The sequence below is a fragment of the Loxodonta africana genome, chromosome 14 (genome assembly GCF_030014295.1).
Source record: "Loxodonta africana isolate mLoxAfr1 chromosome 14, mLoxAfr1.hap2, whole genome shotgun sequence".
NCBI lineage: Eukaryota > Metazoa > Chordata > Mammalia > Proboscidea > Elephantidae > Loxodonta > Loxodonta africana.
Window position 1 is genome coordinate 74,010,795 of NC_087355.1, and position 23,088 is coordinate 74,033,882.

The 23,088-nt window shown below is 42.3% G+C and overlaps 1 protein-coding gene across 1 annotated transcript in view; it reads left to right on the forward strand.

Annotated features, from left to right (window-relative positions):
* Positions 1-2,262: 2,262 nt before the first annotated feature.
* The window catches only part of RNF139 (ring finger protein 139), a 30,882-nt gene continuing 10,056 nt past the window's right edge, over positions 2,263-23,088 (forward strand). Inside the window, exon 1 of the mRNA XM_003408180.3 lies at positions 2,263-2,473. Coding sequence (XP_003408228.1) covers positions 2,293-2,473 — 181 coding nt within the window. The 5' untranslated portion in view covers positions 2,263-2,292. The remainder of the gene's footprint in view (positions 2,474-23,088) is intronic.

Here is a 23,088-nt window from a genome sequence, read left to right on the forward strand (position 1 = left end):
TGATTATGTAGGTGTGCCTACCTCATGTTGTTAGGTGCCCTGGAGTTGCTTCCGACTCTTAGTGACCCTATGTACAACAGAACAAAACACTGCCCAGTCCTGCACCATCCTCACAATCATTGCTATGTTCGAGCCCATCACTGCAGCCACCATGTCAATCCGTCTCACTGAGGGTTTTCCTCTTTTTCACTGACTCTCTATCAAGGATGTCATACTTCTCAAGGGCTGTTCCCTCCTGATAACATGCTTGAAGTAAGTGAGACCAAGTTCCACCATCCTTGCTTCTAAGGGGCATTCTGGCTGTACTTCTTCCAAGACAGGTTTATTCATTCTTCCGCCAATCCACGGTATATACTTCCCCAACACCATAAACCAAAGGCGTCAGTTCTTCTTCTGTCTTCCTTATTTGTTATTCAGCTTTCACATGCATGTAAGTGATTGAAAATACCATGGCTTGGGTCAGGCGCACCTGAGTCCTCAAAGTGACATCTTTGCTTTTTAACACTGTAAAGAGGTCTATTGCAGCAGATTTGCCCAATCCAATACGTCATTTAATTTCCTGGTTGCTGTTTTCATGAGCTTTGATTGTGGATCCAAGTAAAATGAAATTCTTGACAACTTCAATCTTTTCTCCATTTATCATGATGTTGCTTATTGGTCCAGTTGTGGGAATTTTTGTTATCTTTATGTTGAGGTGTAATCCATACTAAAGGCTGTAATCTTTGATCTTCACCAGTAAGCACTTCAAGTACTCTTGGCTTTCAGCAAGTAAGGTTATTTGCGTATGGCAGGTTGTTTATTATTCTTCCTCCAATCCTGATGCCGTGTTCTTCATATAGTCCAGCTTCTCTGAGTCAGCTGCTAACCAAAAGGTCAGTGGTTTGAACCCACCAGCTGTTCTGTGGGAGAAAGATGTGGCAGTCTGCTTAGGTAAAGATTTATAGCCTTGTAAACCCTATGGGGCAGTTCTACTCTGATCTATAGGGTCACTATGAGTCAGAATTGACTCAACAGCAATTTTTTTTTTTTAATACAGACTGAGTAAGTATGGTGAAAGGATACAGCTCTTCACGCCTTCCCTGATTTTAAACCACGCAGTATCCCTTTGTTCCCTTCAAACGACTGCCTCTTGGTCTATGTACAGGGTCTGCATGAGCCCAATTAAGTGTTCTGGAATTCCCATTCTTTGCAATGTTATCCATAATTTGTTATGATCCACACAGCCGAATGCCTTTGCATAGTTCATAAAACACAAGTAAACATCTCTCTGGTATTCTCTGCTTTTAACCCAGATCCAGCTGACATCAGCAATGGTATCTCTTGTTTCACATCCTCTTCATGGAAGTCAGGAAATCAAAGACAGGGAGGCCTGCGTTCTTGCCCTGAAGTCACAGAACCCCTTGCCATTAGTAAAATGTGCCCCAATGAACGTCCTCAGTTCTGCTCAACTGGGCAGGAGGCAGGCCTGATATGCAAAGGAATAAGAATGGTGTTTCTCTTGGTGCCGCCCCATAAACGCCAGCTGTCTCTCAGACCTGGCCTCCAGGTGGAGTGGCTGGCCTAGGTTTGGATGGGGGCGACCTTTGCCTTTTCTCCTCCTAAGCAGCTCAGAACCATGTTTATGAAACGTTTAATGTCTACTAACACAGCAGCTAATAACCCCTGCCCGCGGAAGCAGAGACCTTCGCCAAGCCGACGCCACGGCGAGTGAGGCGGAAAGCCTGAGTGGTTATGCCGAGACGGGCAAAGAGCGCGCGTGGTGCCAAAGCAGCGAAGGTTTGTCCGGCCGCAGAAGCGGGCGGAACCATGGCAACGTTTTCAGACATTTGCTACGCCATGCGTGATGAGGGTGGGGCGAGCGCCCCTGCGCCGGATTATGACGTAACCGGCGGTGCGGGATTCGCGGTCTCGCGTGACCGCGGGGGCAGCCTCTGGTCTCCTAACAGCAGCAACCGCAGAGGCCGGCGGGCGAGGTCAAGATGGTGGCTCCGCGGGCGGGGGAGGCGGTGGAGGGAGGAGGAGCCAGGCCATAGCCAGCGACACCCAGGGGCCTCCCGGGGAGCCGCCGCGGCCGCCGCGGCCTCAGCTGCTGCCGGCTCCGCCGCCTGCTCCAGCTCGAGAGACACGAGCGGGCGGCGGGGCGGGCCGTGAGAGACAGGAGAGGCGGGCGGGCGGGCGTGCGGGCGGGCGGGGGCGGAGTCGCCGTCTTGGCCCCCGCCCCCGGCCGCGGTCCCCAGCCCTGCCCCGCGCGGCCCTGCCCGGCCTGGCCCAGCCCCGGTGCGGCAGTGGCTCATGGCGGCGGTGGGGCCCCCGCAGCAGCAGGTGCGGATGGCCCGTCAGCAGGTCTGGGCGGCGCTCGAAGTGGCGCTCCGGGTGCCCTGCCTCTACATCATCGACGCCATCTTCAACTCCTACTACGATTCCAGCCAGAGCCGGTTCTGCATCGCGCTCCAGGTCGTCCTCCGGCTCCTTGGTAAGGGGACCCGGGTAGCCAGCGTCCCGGGACGGTGCTGTGGGCCGAGACGTGCCCCAGGGACTCGGAGAGGCGCGCGTTCTGTGGGTCGGGGGTGTGGGTGTGTGTTTGTGTTTGGGAACCACAGCTTCCGTTTCCTGAGCGGCGTCTTGGCGGGGCGGGAGGGGTGAAGAGGTGATGGTTGTCTCGGAGTTGACGGCGGGGTGATCCTGCCAACGACTCAGCCCCCTGCTCAGTGTCGCACCTGAATGGGGCGGGGAGGCAGGACCGAGGTGTGCGCGTGCGGCTCTTTCTCTCCTGTTTCTCTTTGGGAATAATTGCTGGTTTACCGCGTCCTGTGCGACAGCCTTGGAAAAGCAGCAACTCTGCTTGTTCTCGCCGTGTGTGACCTTGGACTTGTCGTGCCAAGGCGTGGGTCTCAGTTTCCCCCTCTCCAAAATGCAGAATACTTCGTTGTCATTTTTTCTCTATCTACGGGGTCGGTAAGATCGTGAGATATGTGTGTAGTAAATGACATTTCCAGAGAAGGAGACATAGGGTTTCGAATGTCAGACCTTGAAACCATTACCAGAAATCCTCAGGAGGAAAGAGATACTTGATAACGGGTCCTGAAATTTTCCATGAATAAATGAGAAAGTATTGAAAAAACTATAAAAACGTAGTTAGAAAGTGATGAGACATAGCCAAAAGAGACTTGAAAATGAGTGTTTTTGTTGCATATGAACGGAGTTTAAAAACATCTTGCATTTCACTCCCCGTTTCCACCTTCACTTACACCTCCAGAGTGAGAAGCATTTATGCGTTAAAGGATTTTTTTAAGTAATTGCAACTTGGCAGATCTCGTTTGATGAGGGAATTGTGATCAGTTTTTAGTAGTCTAGGGCTTTTGAGGAAACCCTGGTGGCGTAGTGGTTAAGTGCTACGGCTGCTAACCAAAGGGTCGGCAGTTCAAATCCGCCAGGCGCGCCTTGGAAACTCTATGGGGCACTTCTGCTCTGTCCTATAGGGTCACTATGAGTCGGAATAGACTCGACGGCATTGGGTTTGGTTTTTAGGGCTTTTGACGTGGTGCTCAGCGTGGGCCATTGGTGAGATCCTTCCCAAGCCTTTCTGAATCCTGAGCCATCTGTTGCTTCTTTATTCCTACAAAAACAGAGTGGTGATAAATGCAGAATTTTCTGCTTAGCAGTAAATAACAGTATTTTATATTTATATGGTACTTTTTTATTTTAGCAATACATTCTCACTGGTATTATCTAACCTAACCTTACAAACATTCCTCCAAAGTGGGTGGTGGGTGGTGGTACTCTCATTTTAGAAATGAGGAAACTGAGGGTCATACAGGTTAAGTGTTTTGCTCTTGGTACACAGCCAGTAAGTGCTTGCCACAGGCTGGGCTTAAACGTTTTCTGAGATCAAGTATGGTTCACTTACTTCTCAGTACAGCTGCAGTCCAGATACAGAATGGTCTAGTAATGCTCATGTTACTAACTGTTAAAATTAAACATATGAGTGTGATGTTTTTTAGTGCAAGACTTTCAGTATCCCGTCAGCTACTTAATCCCAACTATTCCTACTCGTCTTTGCGAAAGTGTACTTCCACCACTATCTGGGGCATAAATAGGGCAGCCTTATGAGAGGATTTCGCATATTCATGCCGGAAATAGTATAGCCAGTGCCTTGTGTGTTCTTACAGCATGATCTCTACAGATCCTCTGAGAACCCCTTTGGGACCAGTTGCTTTAATGCAGTGCTCTCAGAGTAGAGCTTCAGGCTGGGGAGCTTTAAGGAAGAGGAGTGTTTTCCTTAATTAAGTCATTTGTAGTTTTAAGAACATTGAACAAAGTAACCCGGTGTTTTCCTTTTTTTTCTATCTGCGCTTCTTATTTTTGTAATAAATTAATGGAAGTTTGTATTTCACAATTTAAAAAAGACTTACGGCAAGTTATTTAAAGACTCTGTGCCTTGGTTTTCCCACCAAGGCACAATGATGGACAGTGATGGTGTCTCCTAGGGGCGTTAAGACAATAAAATGAGTCAGGATGTACATTACTTAGAATAGTACCTTTGACGTGTGAGGGCCGTTTAAGTATTAGCTAATAAGCTTGATTGTTTTTTTAAAAATATTTTAATGCTTCAGTTAAGACATACTTTGTTACAGATATTTTGGTCTTTTCAAGAGATCATGTAAATACATAGTTGGTTCTGTATTTGAAAATTTTGATCCCACAGTATTCTGTGGGTTAGACTTTACGAGAAATACAAACTATTTTTCAAACCTGTCACCTTACTGCTCATTTTATTGTACAATGCAATGATACTAATTTTTCACATTTGCAAGAAGAATAGTAATTTTAATAAACTGGTTTTGATGCTAAAAAATTCACCCTAAACAAAAACAAATATCTTAAATTTTTGAGACCCATTCAGTGGGCATTTTATGTGGTTATTAAAAGTGACCGATTGATGTGTTAAAAAGATAGCAGTGAATAGTTGAAATTGATGTATCTGGTAGTTTTTGTTTCAACCTGATTAGGTTCCTGGCCCCCCCCATATTTGATTTTTTTTTTTTTTAAATTTTAGAGTATAATTTTGTACCCCGCCCTCATTTTCAAATGAGGAAATTGACATGAGGTTCAGAGAAGTGAAGTGATTTTCAAGAATACACAGTTCATGAGTAGTAGAGTTGGGGTTTTCCAAAAAGGTCAACAAGTTTGATTACTCTAAAGACAAATTCATTTTCCCAGTTTGAAAAATCAGTTGCCATCGAGCCAATTCAGACTCGAGGCGACCCCATGTGTCAGAGTAGAAGTGCGCTCCATAGGGTTTTTGTTTTTTATAAGTTTTTAAAAATTTTGTTGTTATTGAAAGTATACACAGTAAAACACCAATTCGACAATTTCTACATGTACAGCTCAGTGACACTGATTACATTCTTCAAGTTGTGCAACCATTCTCACCCTCTTATTCTGAATTGTTCCTCCCCCATGAACATAAACTCATTACCCCCCTAAGTTTCCTATCTAATCTTTCCAGTTGCTGTTGTCAGCTTGATCCCATATAGATAGACCTTAAAAGCACAGTGCTCAAGGCAGACATTCTTAACATGTAAAAATCTATTGTTTGGTTTTAAGAAAACTTCAGGGGATATTTTTGGTTTAAGGTGTAATGATTATCTTAGGGCAATCGTTTCAGGGATTTATCCAGCCTCCATGGCTCCAGAAAGTCTGGGTTCCACGAGAATTTAAAATCCTTTTCTGCATTTTTCCCTTTTTGATCAGGATTTTTCTACAGTAAACTGAGTAGTTTTTATGTGATAACTGTAGACTTCTCAGTACTACTGTGTATAAATCTCAATAGCTGTAAGCCTCACTTTTTCCTTAAAATTAAATTATAGAAATGGAAATATATTCTCTAAATTAAAAAAAACCAATTTTATATGTAGTATTTGAAGAATTTACCCCCTTATACAAAAAAGTGCTACAGCTGTACTTCCATTTGATAGCAAACTAATTTTAGAATTCCCACAAGTCAGAAAACAAAGCATTTTATTTTGGAGGTCCAAATAAAATCATATAATATAGAGTATAAGCTATTTCTTGTTGTTAGCTGCTGTCGAGTTGACGCCCAACTCAGAAACCCCACGCACAGTGGAACGAAATGCTGCCTGGTCCTGCGCCATCCCCCAGATTGAGCCATTGTGACCTACGGGGTTTTCATTGGCTGATTTTCAGGAGTAAGTCACTAGGCCTTTCTTCCTACTCTGACTTAGCCTGGAAGCTCTGCTGAAACCTGTTCAGCACCATAGCAGCACGTAAGCGTCCACTGACAGGTGGGTGGTAGCTGCTGCATCAGCCGGGAATTGAGCCTGGCTCTCCCTCACGGAACGCAGGAACTCTACCACTGATTCACCACTGTCTGAAGCCATTTCTCAGGAAGCAGTAAATGCTAAATGAGCCTCGATTCGGAACAGCATAATGTTTAATTAGCACGTTTAAATCCAAGGCCCAAACAAAAACCAAACCCAGTGCCGTCGAGTCGATTCTGACTCATAGCGACCCTATAGGACAGAGTAGAACTGCCCCATAGAGTTCCCAAGGAGCACCTGGTGGATTTGAACTGCCGACCCTTTGGTTAGCAGCCGTACCACTTAACCACTACGCCACCAGGGTCAGGCAGAAATGGCAAATATAGGAGGTTGTTTTAATAGTATTACCCATACGATCATGATTCATTCAAGTGGGAATGGCCCTTCTAAACATAAAAGAAAATGCAGAAATTACCAGAGAAAACTTTGATAAATTTGAGTACATAAAGTTGAAAAACTTCTGTATATGACAAAACTTTAAAATTTTTTTTTATTGTGCTTTAGGTGCAAGTTTACAGTTCAAGTTAGTTTCTCGTATAAAAATTTATACACACATTGTTACGTGACCCTAGTTGCAATCCCTATCATGTGACCGCACATTTCTCCTTTCCACCCCGGATTTCCCGTGTACATTCAACCAGCTCCTGTCCCTTTCTGCCTTCTCATCTCACCTGTGGGAAGGAGCTGCCCATTTAGGCTCCTGTATCTACTTGAACTAAGAGGCACACTCTCCACGAGTATCATTTTATGTCATAGTCCAGCCTATTCTTTGTCTGAAGAGTTGGCTTCAGGAATGGTTTTAGTTCTGGGTTAACAGAGAGTCTGGGGGCCATGTCTTCTGGGGTTCCTCCAGTCTCAGTCAGACCATTAAGTCTGGTCTTTTTACTGGCATTCGAGTTCTGCACCCCACTTTTCTCCTGCTCCATCAGGGACTCTGTTGAGTTCCCTGTGTATGACAAAACTTTAAAAAAAAATCTTTAAAAATGACAAACTGAGAATAAAATATTTACATCATGTGAGATTAAAGTTCTAGTAAGGTTTTCCTCAGTCAATAAGAAAAACATACACCCACAAAAAAATTGGCCTAAGACAAGAAGTTCACAAGGAACAAAATGCAGATGGTCAATAAGAGAAAGAGAAGGTACTTAACCTCATTTATAATTGAAGAAATGCAGTCAAAACAAAAATTCACTTAGATTGGCAGAGTTCAAAGTTTAATTAAAACCAGTTTGGCAAAGGTATGAGGAAATAATTGTTTATACAATTTTGGTAGACAAACTGGCTCTATCAAATGAAATTTGCCATACACCTTTTGACTCACAGTTCCAGTTCTACCAGTTTAGCCTAGAGATATAGTTGTTCAAAGGCTATGATCAAGAATATTAATGGCAGCATTATTGAGCAGTAACAAAACAATAAGCTTAACAACCTAAATGTCTATTGAAGGGAATTGGTTGATTTTTTTTTTTTTGTATTATGGTCTAGCCATACAATGACGCGTTGAAAAGAATTAGATAGAGTTATTGATGGTGCTGTAGGAAGAGCTGAGAAAACCTGTAAAGTGAAAAAACAAAGCGAAACAGTAGTAATTATGTCTGGCATAGGGATAGATAAGGGGTTCTTATAACAGTGGCACTACAGGTATTCCCTGCTTTTGAAAGTTCTCTTTACACCCCTTCACTTTTATAAAAGGCCTACATCAGTACCTATTAACTGAAAGAAATCTGAAGAGGATTTTCACTTTTACGAAGAAAGGTGAAAATAGCATGCAGTGTTTATTTTGCAGCGAGTCGTTAAAGAGGCAGCACGCACCCCAAGCAGCAAGAGTGGCGTCGCCAAGCTTCTTCCCAGGAACTATACTCCGTATCTCAGCATCAGGCTGCTGTAGCTTTAAACTGTGTTGCTGAGCATTATATCATTCCTTCTTTTACTATACATCAGTGTTATTTTAGTTTTTACGTGTTATTTGGTACGCTTTGGTAGGTTATTTTTTAGGTCTGGGAGTGCTCCAAAAATTTTCCCATGTAAATTAGTGGTAACTGCTTCTTTGCTTTACACCAGTTTGGCTTACAGAAGGTTTTGTAGGAACCCTGTACTTTAGGATAGTGTTGGAAACCTGTATTGACGTTTTGGATGGGATAATTCTTTGCTGTGGGAGGGCAGTCCTTTGCATTGTAGGATGTTTAACAGCATTCCTGTTTTCTACCTGCTAGATGTCTTTTTTTAGATGTCAGTAGCACCTCCTTATACACCTGCCCCCCCCCCTCCCCGAGTTGTGACAACCAAAAATTTCTTCAGACGTTGCCAAACATATCCTGTGGGGCAAATCCTCCGTTGTTGAAAATCACTGGGATAGAAAAAGAGACCAGTAGAATAGAATAGAAAGCCCAGAAACAGACCACCCATGTATAGATTGGAACTCCATGTGTTCGAGGTGTGGAATTACAGTTTAGTGAAGTAAATATGGATTATCCAATTAGTGGTCATTTAGTTATTCATATGGAAAAAATTATACTGGATCCCTACCTCAGAGCAATGTATAAGCAGTGAATTCTAAGTGGATTAATACCTAAATGTAAAAACGTAGACCTTTAAAAATTTTAGAAGAAAATACAGGAGAACTTTTTTTTTAACCTCAGAGTAGAGAGGAAAAAAATCTTCAGAGCTATATAAAAGAAAATGTGTAGAATAAAGATTGGTAAATTTAATGATATTAAAATTGAAAATCTCAGTTACTTAAAAGGCACCATCCAAAAAGTAAAAAGAAGGGAGGTGGTCCAAGATGGTGATGTAGTCAGATGCCTCATAATGTCCCTCTTACAACGAAGACTCAAGAAAACAAGTGAATCGGATATAGATGTCAGCTTTGGAACCCCATAGCATCAAAGGCAAGGCTGAAGAATTGGACTGAGTGCCAAGTGGAAGGAAAGACAGTACCAAAACAGCAGACACAGAGAATTATGAATTGCCGGTGCCCTGTCAGCCAAACCTCCACAGCACAGTCACATTGACACAAAGCAAGCAGCGTTCCCAACTGAAGCCCCCATTACCTGGTGTAGCCAAGCAGGAGCTACTCTGCACCCACATCCAGAGCCAGGCAGGAGTGCTCCCCTGCCTGTAAAAGTTAAGTGCACTCACCTCAGCCACTGTGCCCTCCCCCAGGGCCCCATACCAGAGGCCTGCAGATCTGCGGTGACCCCCACCCCTCATCTATCCCTCCCAACCTTCCTCACACAGTTTTGGTCCAGTGGCACCCATCACTGCCCCGTCCTCTGAGAAGGGGGCCTATGGATTGGCAGCATCCCCTCTTCCGCCCACCCAGCTGTGCAGGGGGCCTGAGATCTGGTGACACCTGCTTCTCCACCCAGCCACTCACGCTAGGAGCTTGTGGATGGGCAGCACTCCTTATTCCGCCCACGCACCCACCGACATCGTGAGCCTGTGCTCTGGAGTCTTCCTCTCTTCAACCTACCCACTCATGCTAGGGGCCCGTGTACTGGCAACACTTGCTCCTGAGCTCAGCCGCCCAAGATGGGGCCTGTGGATTGGTGGTGTCTGCTTCTCCACCTGGTCACTGGTGCTGGGGCCCTAGGGACTGGCAGCATCCCCTCTTCCATCCAGCGAACCGTTCCAGGGGGTCCAAGGACCTGCGGCACCTACTGATATGTCTAGCCACCCACACTGGAGGCCCACAGACTGGCGGTGCTTGCTGCTGTGCCCAACGATTGGCGCTAGGAGCCCACGTACCGGAGCTTCCTACTCTAATGCCCAGCCACCTGCACTGTGGGCCAGCAGACCAGTGGTACCTCCTGCTCTCTGTAGCCACTTATGCTGGGGGACCAGAGACCAGTGATACATCTCCCCCACAGAGTGCTCTAGTGGACGGGGGCATGCAATCTTAGCAGGCACCTGTGGCATCCCCCCTGCCTTGCCCCCATCACCACCTCTTCCCTACAACCAGAAGCTTGTGCCTGCTCCAGCCACCCCCACACAGCCTTGCCTGTCCAGGACCATTGGTAAGAGTTTCTGTACCACCCACCTGGTGACTGTTAACCCAGGCACCCTGGCACCAACCACCTGGCAACCGTCAGTACACATACACTCCACCAAACCCGGTGACCAGTGAGAACACTCCCTACACCCTCACCCAGGTGACTGGTCAGACAGATACATCACTTCACTGGCAACACCAGCTACATCCTTAGCCGCCCCACAAGACCAGCGAACAGAGGCCCACACTCACCCAGCCACTGCCCACCCACCCGGAGACAGGCAGCGAGAGCTCCAACACAGCTAGACTAGTGACCACAGTAGCACGCATGCTTTGTCTACTTGGGTATATCAGAAAGCCAAACCAAAAAATTATGATGCAGCAAACAAATGTACAATAAATAAAAATAATAACACCTCAGTGTCTTGGAGACAACAGGCAATATCAAGTCACATAGAGAAGCAGGACAGGATGGGTCCAGCAAGTGACCAAAATGAACCAGAAAACCTTTTGGAGAAAGAAATGGTAATGAAACTACATGATAAGGAATTCAAAAGAATGTGTAGGGTTCTTTAAGAGATCAGGAAAACACATACAAAAACAAGGAAAAGACAGGCAAAATCAAAGAAAAAGACAAAGCAATAGAAGAATTCATGAAAACAATACAAGAACAAAATAGCAACCTAGACAACTAGAAACCATACAAAAACAGCATCTAGAAATTCAAAAGATAAACAATAAAATATCAGTAATAGACAACTCAATAGAAGGATGTAGGAGCAGAATTGAATGAGTGAAAGCCTAACTACGAATTATATGGGACATTATCAAGAGGAAAAATTTAAGCGTGATTGGAATTCCAGAGCCAAAAGGAGGCAAAAAAAAAAAAAAAACCCAAAACCCAGCAAATTGTCAAAGATTTGCTGGCAGAAAACTTCCCTAATATCATGAAAGATGAGAAGATACCCATTCATGGAGCTCAACGAACCCCATACAGGATAGAGCCCAAAAGAAAGTCACCAAGACATATCATAATCAAACTTGCCAAACCAAAGACAAAGAGTCCTAGAGCAGCTCGGGAAAAACAAAAAGCTTCCTACAAAGGGGAACTAATAAGTCTAAGCTCTGATTGCAGGCAAAAGGCAATGAAATGACATATACAAAACCTTGAAAGAAGAAAAATTGCCAACCAAGAATTATATATCCAGGACAATTGTCTCTCAGATAAAATGGTGAAATTAGGACATTTCCAGAGAAACAAATTAAGGAAATTTATAAAAACCAGACCAGCCTTACAAGAAATATTAGAGGGAGTCCTTCAGACAGAGAACCAACAACATCAGACAAAACCTGAGATTAGGACACAGGACAGCATCAGCCAGATACCAACCCAGATAAAAAATTCTCAAAAACAAAACAAAGCTAAAGACTGAAAACAGGGTACCAGAGACATCAATCTGTTAAATGATGACTATGTCAAAACACAAAAGGGGATAAATGGTGTAGTTATAGAACTTTCATATGGAGAGGAAGTCAAGGGGATAACAAGAAATAAAAGACTGTTATAAACTTAGGAAGATAGAGGTAAATTTCAAGGCAACCACAAAGAAAGTTAACAAACATACTCATCAAAGTAAAGAAGAAAAACATAAAAACTACTAACAAAATCAACAATAACAAAAGAAATGAAAAGGAAATCCACAAACAAAAACTCAGCATAGAAAATTAAGCAGCACAAAAAACCACCGGCACCCCCCCACCAAAAAAAAGCACACACACACACCAAAAAGGACAGCAGTAGACTCATACCTATCAATAATCACACTGAATGTAAGTGGCTTAATTGCATTTTACTGGTAGTGGCAGAATGGATTAAAAAGCACAACCCATCAGTGTGCTGTCTACAAGAGACGCACCTTAGGTACAGACAGAAATAAACTGAAACTCAAAGAATGGAGAAAATATTTCAAACAAACAGTAACCAAAAAAGAGCAAGAGTGGCAGTATTAATCTCTAATAAAATAGACTTTAAGGCAAAATCTGCCCTAAAAGATAAGGAAGGACATTATATGATAATTAATGGTCAATCCACCAGGAGGGCATAACCATAATAAATATACATACACCCAATCACAGAGATGCAAAATAAAACGAACTCTTAACAGCACTGAAAAGAGAGATAGACAGTTCCACAATCATAGTAGGAGACATCAACACACCATTTGTAATGGAAGACGGAACAACCGGAAACACTGAAGATCTAAATGCCAAGTGAACTAATTCAACCTCAGAGACTTGTACAGAACACTCCACCCAACAAGAGCGAAGTATACATTCTTTTCCAATGCACATGGATTGTTTTTGAGAACAGCCCACATTTTAGGCCACAAAGCAAGTCTCCATAATATCCAAAACTTCAAAATAATACAAAGTATTTTCTCTGATTAGAGTGCTGTAAAAGAAATCAATTAACAGGAAGAGCAAGGGGAAAAAAAATCATACATGGAAACTGAATAACACCTTGCTTCAAACCACTGGTAACAGGTGAAATAAAAGAATCTTAGAATCAAATGAGAATGAAAAAAAAAGTACCAAAAGTTTTGGGACATAGCAAAAGCAGTGTTTCAGAGGTCAATTTATAGCGGTAAGTACATGTACCAAAAAAGAGGAAAGAGCCAAAACATCCCTATGACTTGAACAAATAGCAGCAAAAGAAGCCCATAGTCACTAGAAGAAACTAAATAATAAAGATGAGAGCAGAAATAAATGAAACCGAGAACAGAAAAACAAAAACCAGCAAGACCAGAAGCTGGTTCTTTGAAAGGATCAATAAAATTGATAATTCAGTGGTCAAATGGACGAAAGAACAGCAGGAGAAGAAGCAAATAACCCAAATAAGAAATGATGGGTGACGTTAGGACAGAACCAACTGATACAAAAAGGATCACAACAGAATACTATGAAAAACGGTATTCCAACAAATTTGAAAACCTAGAGGAAATGGACAGATTTCTAGAAACATAGTACCTACTTAAACTAACAAAAACCTGAGATAGAAAAACTGAATGGACCTGTAACAAAAGAAGAGATTGAAAAGGTAATAAAAAACCTCCCAGCTAATAAAAGCCCTGGCCTGGATGGCTTCACTGTAGAATTCTACCAAAGATTCAGAGAAGAGCTCACATCAATACTACTAAAACTATTTCAGAGCATAGAAAAGGCAGGAATACTCCTGAATTCATTCTAGGAAGCCAGTATAACCATGATACCAAAGCCAAGTAAAGACACCACAAAAAAAGATTATAGACCAATATCCCTCATGAATGTAGACCCAAAAATCCTCACCAAAATTTTAGCCAGTAGAATTCAACAGCATGACCAAGTGCGATTCATACCAGGTATGCAAGGATGGGTAAACGTTAGAAAATCAACCAGTGTAATCCACCACATAAATAAAAAGAATCAAATGATTATCTCAATCAGTGTAGACAAGGCATTTGATGAAGTCCAACACCCATTCCTGATTAAAAACTCTCAGCAAATAGGAATAGAAGGGAAATCCCTCAACATACTAAAGGGCATTTATAGAAAACCAACAGCCAACATTATTCTCAATGGACAGAGACTGAAAGCATCCTCCTTGAGAACAGGAACCAACATTATTCATAATAACAAAAAGATGGAAACAACCTAAGTGCCCATCAACGGATGAATGGGTAAACTGTGCTACATACACACAATGGAATATTTCACAATGATAAAGAATAATGATGAATTGGCAAAACATCTCACAACATGGATGAATTTGTTGGACATTATGCTGAGTAAGATGTCAATCACAAAAGGACATCTTTAAGGCAAAATCTGCCCTAAAAGATAAGGAAGGACATTATATGATAATTAATGGTCAATCCACCAGGAGGGCATAACCATAAAAAATATATATACACCCAATCACAGAGATGCAAAATAAAACGAACTCTTAACAGCACTGAAAAGAGAGATAGACAGTTCCACAATCATAGTAGGAGACATCAACACAACATTTGTAATGGAAGACGGAACAACCCATCTATTAAAAAAAAAAACAACAAGAAAAGGTTTATACACAGGGGAAAAAAAATTCTTGGTTACCAGGGTTGGGAGGGAGGGGAGGGAGAATTACTGACTAGATAGAAGATGCCTGTTAACATTGGTGAAGGGAAAGGCAGTACGTTATATGGGGGAAAATCAGACGACATGACCAAGGTGAAAGAAGGCACTAAAAGGAACGCGAGAATAAAGGGTAACTATGGCAATTACTATAACATAGACAATATTGCAACAATAGTATTAACAAACAGTAACTTACAAATGGATATATAAGTATGCTAGAGAGGTGTGGAGGGTTTAAGGGAGCACACCGACACACAGATAGGGGTTTGGTTTTGGATATTTCTACATACACAGTTGTAGGTGCTACATGTCTATTAGTACGAACAGTAGAGCACGCTAGGGTACAGTCACAGAAGCTTCTTAGAGATAAACCAAGCACCTTGTGGGACAAAGGTTTTAGACTTGAAGCAAATTACCATAGACTTGAGGGGACATCTATATCAGTTGGCACAACATAGTTCATAAAGACAATGTTCTGCATCCTACTTTGGTGAGTAGCATCTGGGGTCTTAAAAGCTTGGAAGCAGCCATCTAAGATACAACTGTTGGTCTCTTCCCATCTGGAGCAAAGGAGAGAGGAGAAAACCAAAGACTCAAGGAAGCAACTAGTCCACAGGATCATGAACCAAAGCCTACACTACGCCAAGAGCAGAAGAACTAGACTGTGCCCGGCTACCAGTACTGATCACTCTGGGATCGCAACAGAGGGTCCAGGACAGGGCAGGAGAAATACGTAGAACAAAAAATCAAATTCACAAAAAAGACCAGACTTAGTCTGACAGACTGAAGGAACCCCCGAGACTATGGCCCTAAGACACCCTTCTGACCTGGAACCGAAGCCATTCCCAGAGACTACCTTTCGGCCAAACAACAGACAGGCCCAATAAATAAGCAGTAACACCTGAGAGGAACGTGTTCCTTAGACCAATTAATTATAGAGATCAGAAGGACAACATTTGCCTAAAAGCAAAGATGAGAAGGCAAGAACAGGTAGAAAATTCAAATGAAAGAAAATGGGGAACCCAGGGAGGAAATGGAGAGAGTGGTGACACATTTTAGGGGTATGTGTAACCAATGTCATGGAGTACTTTATATACAAACTGTCAAATGGGAAACGAATTTGCTCTGTAAACTTTCACCTAAAACACAATTAAAAAATAAAAAAACTTATAGGTGAAAAGACCAGCCAGTAGCTGAGAGAGGATGATTAATTGCATTACGTGTAACAAAGGACTTGTATTCCAGGCATTTAAAGAGCTTCTGTTCAATAAGGATTAAAGACCACTCAATAGACAAACGGGCAAAATATTAACTGGTAATTCACAGAGAAGGAAACCTGAATGGCCAATAAAAATGGAAAGAAATTCTCTCTCATATAGTTTAAAGTGCAAATTTTTTGAAAGGTAAGAAACTATTATAGTGAGATCCCCTTTTGGTAAAAAGAAAAAAAAAAGTACAGTTATGCAAAAATAATTTGTCAGTTTGTACAAGGAACATAAAAATGGTTCCACCTCATTGGTGCCAGTAAGATGGGGAAGGTAGAAACTAAAAAAACTTGGTTCACTCTACATTTAATACCTCTCTACAGAATTTGACTTTTTTTTTTTTTAACTATTTACATAATACTTTTTAATAGAACTTGTTAAAATTTTCACTTAAAAGCAAAACCTTGGCTTTATCTTAATTAAAAATTTAGAATGACAGTTTATTAATCAAAAATAAAATATTGATACAAAACGTTTTCTTTGCACTATAGGTTATTTACACCCATTGCCATCGAGTCAATTCCAACTCACAGCAACCTGTAGGGCAGAGTAGAACTGCCCCATAGGGTTTCCACGGAGCAGCTGTCATATTTGAACTACCAGCCTTTTGGTTAGCAGCCGAGCTCTTAACCACTGCTCCAAAAAGGCTGGCAGTTTGAATCTGACAGCTGCTCCTTGGAAACCCTATGGGGCAGTTCTGCTCTCTCCTGTAGGGTCGCTGTGAGTCACAGTTGACTTGGTGGCAATGGGTATAGTTTATTTATCAATTAATTCCTACCAATTAACATTTTAAGGTGTTTTATACTGACTCATCACTCACATGGTTAGGTTCCAAAGACCAGGTCATTATGTGAGAATCAGCCTTACATGATAATGGAGAATGACCACATGAGATCCCCAAATAGAGGATGACTACATCATTACTTAACTTCCAGATTACATCATTACATAACTGCCAGACCATGGAGAATCACGACCCAGCCAAGTTCTCACATTACCTTAGCTATCACAGTCAGCATTACTCTCACCTCGCATTTCGGCAGCCGATACCGTCAGATGTATGTCATTAATGTGCAGAATAGTCGGATAGTAGACTTTTTTCTGTTGTCGTAAATTGAAATGTCCGATAATGAGATAGTTGATAAGTGAGCAGTATGTGTATTTACTTTGTCTTAAATTTCATTGCTTCGGTCTCCCATGGGAGTAAGGTTTTTCATTTTTATTCTAACGGGTACTGAAATGTTCTCCCACAGCTTGCTTTAGATTGTTTTAAAGATATAAAGAGTTACAACTGTTACGTTGTTTTATTTTTTTTAATTTTAGTTGTAAGTCAAGAAAATGTTGAAGTATAAATGGAATTTGTACATTAAAAAAATGGTTAAATATTTCGTTGTGTGACACCATGGTAGGTTTTTTTTCCTTGTTTTTTGTTTTGGTAATCCAAATTGAAAAGGCTCTGAACTTGTCATGAACTGAGTTGATATGAGTTGATACATAGTTTCAAAGCTCCAGAAGCAGTCTGACCATCTGCCTGTTTTCCCACCTTAAGAGCTTCAGGCAGCCTCTCATCACTGGACAATTGGCTAAGCTCACTGAGCTGTGATTTTAGTTAATTCTATACTCGTGTGTCCCCAGGTGATTTTTTCTTTCTAAAGCAGCATTTATATATCGCCTTGATTACTTATGTAGGTCACCCTTAAATCCTAATGAGAAACTCTATCCCTGGGTTTAATTTTGTTAGGCTTATAGGGTGAATATCAGGGGTTTTATATCTGGAGTTGTGAAAATGCAACAAAACTTTGATATTATTGACAGTATTTCCTAAAGGCCATAAGAGGGAATGTTACTTGGCAAATCGTTACTTGGAAAGTTGACTTTTTTTGGTAATATGTGAGCTGATTCTTTGCATATTTTAGAGTTAAAAAGTCGGGTGTATTTTCCATAGACAGGAAACGTGAGTATATGGGAAAACATCAAGAACCTCATATATATGCAGACTTTTAATAGGGATTGAAACAGTTTTATACTATTTGTAGAGCAGTGGATCACTTTTATATGGCCTTTCTCTCCACAGTCTTGTAACTTCCACTCAAGTGTTTGGGTGGGACTATGCAGAAGAGGTAATTGTGGCCCACCAAGGAAATGGGTCAGTTTTGCCATCCTGCTAGGCTTAAAATGAGTCATCCCAGAGGCAGGAAGAGAATCTCACCGCCATCGAGGAAGAAGACCCAGGAGCAAGGTGCACCCTTTGGACCTGGAAACCCTGTGCTGAGACTGTCCTAGACCCAGGAGACAGAGAGAGAGCTGTACCGTAAAGATGACAAGACAGCGAGAAGCAGTGGCAGAGAAGCGGCAGCAGCGGAGCCAGGAGAATGGCAGGGGATGGTGTGCTGGGCTTCCTAGCCCATGGAGCAGGAAAGCTGAGTGCCTTCAGGCAGGACATTTGCTGCCAGAGTAGCATGCCTCCAGGCTCTTGTTGGAGCTAGCTTTGCCAACCCATGAAGGTGGAGCTGAGCACCTTCAGGCCGAGGCTTACTGGTGGAGTGGGGTGCCTTGGGCACTTATTGGCAAAGCTCAGACAGCTTTGTAACACTTGCCTGAGCAGGCAGGGCAGAAGCTGAGGGCCAGAAAGAGGCGTGCCTGTGGGCATGCCTGAGAAGAGGCTCTCCTGATGGAAGAACTGTATCCTGAGTGTTTTTGAACCTGAATCATAACCTGTTACTTCCCTAGTAAACCCTATAACCACCAGTAGGACTGTGAGTTCTGTGTGCCCATTGCGACAAATTATCGAACTCAGCAGACTAGTAGAGAGAGTGCCGTGTGGGGGACAATTGGTGTCCCAATTGGTAAAGATGGTGAGGAGAAGAGGCATGTCTAACTCCCGCCTCATAAGAATCAGCCCTGGGCTGTTGATCTTGATCCTCCTTCCCTCTTGAAAATACAGGAGGTCAGACGCCACCACACCATTTTTACACTACTCTTGAAATGTTTACTCATTTTTACATTTTGGGATGTAATTTAATATTAATTAGGATTACCATCAGATCGTTACTTGTTAGGATACATCTAGATTGTAGTTTCACTACATCGTTTGTCTAGCATAACCTTCCTCCCTTTTTTGTGTGTGCTATATTTGCATAAAGAAAAGTGACAGCACAACTGGATTAAACCAAAAGCTAAGAAATTTCCTGAATACAACCAAACATTTCGAGGGATAGAGTAGCAGGGGCAGTGGTCTGGGGACCATGATTTCAGGGGACATCTGGGTCAACTGGCATAACAAAGTTGATTAAGAAAATGTTCTGCATCCCACGTTGGCGAGTGGCGTCTGGGATCTTAAAAGCTAGTGAGCGGCCATCTAAGGTGCATCGTTGGTCCCAGTCCACCTGGAGCAGAGGATAACGAAGAACACCAGAGACACAAGGGAAATATTAGCCTAAGAGACAGAAAGGGCCACATAAACCAGAGACTCCATCAGCCTGAGACCAGAACTAGATGTTGCCCAGCTACCACCAGTGACTGCCCTGACAGGGAACAGAACACAGTCCCTGACGGAGCAGGAGGTTAAGTGCAGAACTCAAATGCTAGTAAAGACCAGACTTAATGGCCTGACCGAGACTGGAGGGACCCCAGAAGACATGGCCCTTGGACTCTCTGTTAGCCCCAAACTAAAACCATTTCTGAAGCCAACTCTTCAAAGATTAGACTGGACTGTAAGACATAAAACGATACTCGTGAAGAGTGTGCTTCTTAGTGTGAATAGCTACATGAGACTAAATGGGCAGCTCCTGTCCAGAGACAAGATGAGAGGGCAGAAAGGGACAGGAGTTGGTTGAACGGACATGGGAAATATGGGGTGGAAAGGAGTGTGCTGTCACATTATAGGGAGAGTAACTAGGGTCACATGACGATGTGTGTATAAATTTTTGTATGAGAAACTAACTTGAACTGTAAACTTCCTCTTAAAAAGAAAGGTGACACTTTTTCTCCAAAAGTATTTCTCAAACCCAAATCATTGTCGTTTGTGTATAAAAATAAACTTCAAAAAAAATGTATTAAAATAAAAAGGACTGGTGGTTATAAATTACAGGTGTCGTCTTAGTTGCTGTCAGGTTGATCCTGACTCATAAGCAACTGCGCGTGTGCAGAGTGAGACAGCTCCGTAGGTGTTCGAGGCTGCGCGTGTGCAGAGTGAGACAGCTCCGCAGGTGTTCGAGGCTGCGCGTGTGCAGAGTGAGACAGCTCCATAGGTGTTCAAGGCTGCGCGTGTGCAGAGTGAGACAGCTCCGTAGGTGTTCGAGGCTGCGCGTGTGCAGAGTGAGACAGCTCCGTAGGTGTTCGAGGCTGCACGTGTGCAGAGTGAGACAGCTCCGTAGGTGTTCGGGGGGTGACCTTCTGGAAGCAGATCGGCGGGCCTCTCCCCCAGGGTGTCGCTGGGTGCGCTTTGAGCTGCCGTCCTTTCAACTGGTAGTTAAGCACTTAACCGTTTATTTCATGACTAGCTGGGGAAGGTTAGTTTACCACTTTGTGAATAGCAAGTTGGCAAAAACACGTAACAGTTCTTGTTTGACTTTCTCCCTTTTAAGTGGCGTGATATGGAACTAAAGAGATTTTGGTTTTATTTTGGCTCATAAGATTAAAGTTTTGTCTTAGGAAATATACTTTTTTTTTCTAGTTAGAGGAAGTACAATGTATGACGTAGTAGTCTCATTTCCTTAAGTTAACTTCCGTGGAAAAAGTTTCTCATCCTGCTCGAAAAGCCATTTTCTATTGAAAGAGCTTATTCCTGGCTTCCAACTCTTTGGGAGATTATTAGTGGCCTACCTGCTTGAAGAATCGTGGTTCTTATTCAGAGATTTATGTTATTTTTCAGGTGATTGTATTTTGTGTTCCTGTTTGCACACATGACCTGCCCTCTTGACACAGGATAAACTTTAAGCCCATGGGCAAAGTAATCTTTTAGAGGAACTAGTCCCTGCTTTTACATGCAATGGGTTGGGAAATGCTTTCACTGTAATATGTGGAGACTTTCTTGATTACAGGCTGCAAAGGTGGATAGATGGTTATTTGAAATCAGTTTGTCACTTCTTCTGTACTTTCAAGATGTGGTTTCTCAGCTTTGTCTCTCACCTTTTTATAGGTTTCATTTTCTAAGCAGTCTGTATTTTATGGTTGCCTTTAACATAATCTTGAATGGGATATAAATATTTATTTCCCCCAGTGGAATACTAATTGTACTTTGTACAAAAAATTTAAGGATCTCTAGGTGTACAAGACAGGGTCCTTCCGTGAAATCAAGGGCACACTGTGTAATAGGGCAAATGATACCTACCAAGATGCCTTGATAATTACTGGTGATTGGAATGTGAAAGTTGGAAACAAACAATCAGTAGTTGGAAGATACGGTTTTGGTGATAGAAATGACACCAGAGATCGCATGATAGAATTTTCCAAGACCAAAGATGTATTAATTGTAAATACTTTTTTCAACAACATAAATAGCAGCTATACATATGGATCTCACCAGATGGAATACACAGGAATCAAATCAACTACATCATGGAAAGAGACTTGGAGAAGCTCAATATCATCGGTCAGAACAAGGCCAGGGGCCGACTGCAGAACAGACCATCAATTGTTCATACGCAAGTTTAAGTTGAAGCTGGGAGAAAATTAAAACAAGTCCACGAGAGCCAAAGTATGACCTTGAGTCTATCCCATCTGAATTTTAGAAACCATCTCAAGAATAGATTGGATGCATTGAACACTAGTGACGGAACACCAGACTAGTTGTGGGATGACGTCATACATGAACAAAGCAAAAGGTCTTTAAAAAGACAGAAAAGAGCAAAATGAATGTCAGAAGAGACTCTGAAACTTGATCTTGAATGTAGAGTAGCTAAAGCGAACAGAGGAAATGATACAAAGTTAAAAGAGCTGAACAGAAGATTTCAAAGGGTAGCTTGAGAAGGCAAAGTATTATGACGAAATACGCAAAGTCTTGGAGTTAGAAAATCAAAAGGGAAGAATACGCTCGGCATTTCTCAAGCTTAAAGAACTGAAGAAAAATTTCCAGCCTCGAGTTGCAATATTGAAGGATTCTACGGGCAAAATATTGAACAATGCAGGATGCATAAAAGAAGGTGGAAGGAATACACAGAGTCATTGAACCATAAAGTATTCACCGGTGTTCTGTCGTTTCAGCAGATAGCATATGATCAAGAACCAATGATATTGAAGGAAGAAGTCCAAGCTGCACTGAAGGCATTGGCAAAAACAAGGCTCCAGGAATTGATGGAAGACCAATTGAGATGTTTCAACAAACGGAGGCAATGCCAGAAGAGCTCGTTTGTCTGTGCCAAGAAGTTTGGAAGACAGCCACCTGGCCAGCCGACTGGAAGAGATACATATTTGTGCTCATTCCAAAGAAAGGTGATCGAACAGAATGTGGAAATTATTGAACAATATTAGTAACATCACACATAAGTAAAATTTTGCTGAAGATACTTAAAAAATGGTCGCATGAGTACATCAACAGGGAACTGCCAGAAATTCAAGCCAGATTTGGAAGAGGACGTGGAATGATGTCAGATGAATCTTGGCTGAAAGCAGAGGATGCCAGAAAAACGTTTACCTGTGTTTTATTGACTAGGCAAAGTCATTTGACTGTGTGGATCATAAGAGTTTGGATAACATTGGGAAGAATGGAAATTCCAGAACACTTAATTGTGCTCATGAGAAACCTGTACATAGACCAAGAGGCAGTCATTCAGACAGAACAAGGGGATACTGCGTGGTTTAAAATCAGGAAACGTGTGTGTCAGAGTTGTATCCTTTCACCAAACTTACTCAATCTGTATACTGAGCAAATAATCCAGGAAGCTGGACTGTATGAAGAACAGGTCATCAGAATTGGAGGAAGATTCATTAACCACCTGCGAACATGCAGGTGACATAACCTTGCTTGCTGAAAGTGAAGAGGACTTGAAGATAAAGACCTTCAGTATGGACTACAGCTCAACATAAAGAAAACAAAAATCCTCACAAGTAGATGAATAAGCCACATCAGGATTAAACTGAGAAGCTATTGAAGTTGTCAAGGATTTCCTTTTATTTGGATCCACTATCAACACATATGGAAGCAACAGTCAAGAAATCAAAGGAAGTATTATTGCATTGGGCAAATGTGCTGCAAAAGACTTAAGTGTTATAAAGCGATAACGTCACTTTGAGGACTAAGGTGTGCCTGACTTAAGCATTGGTATTTTCGCCTCATACACATGCAAATGCTAGACAATGAATAAGGAAGACCGAAGAAGAATTGATGCATTTGAAT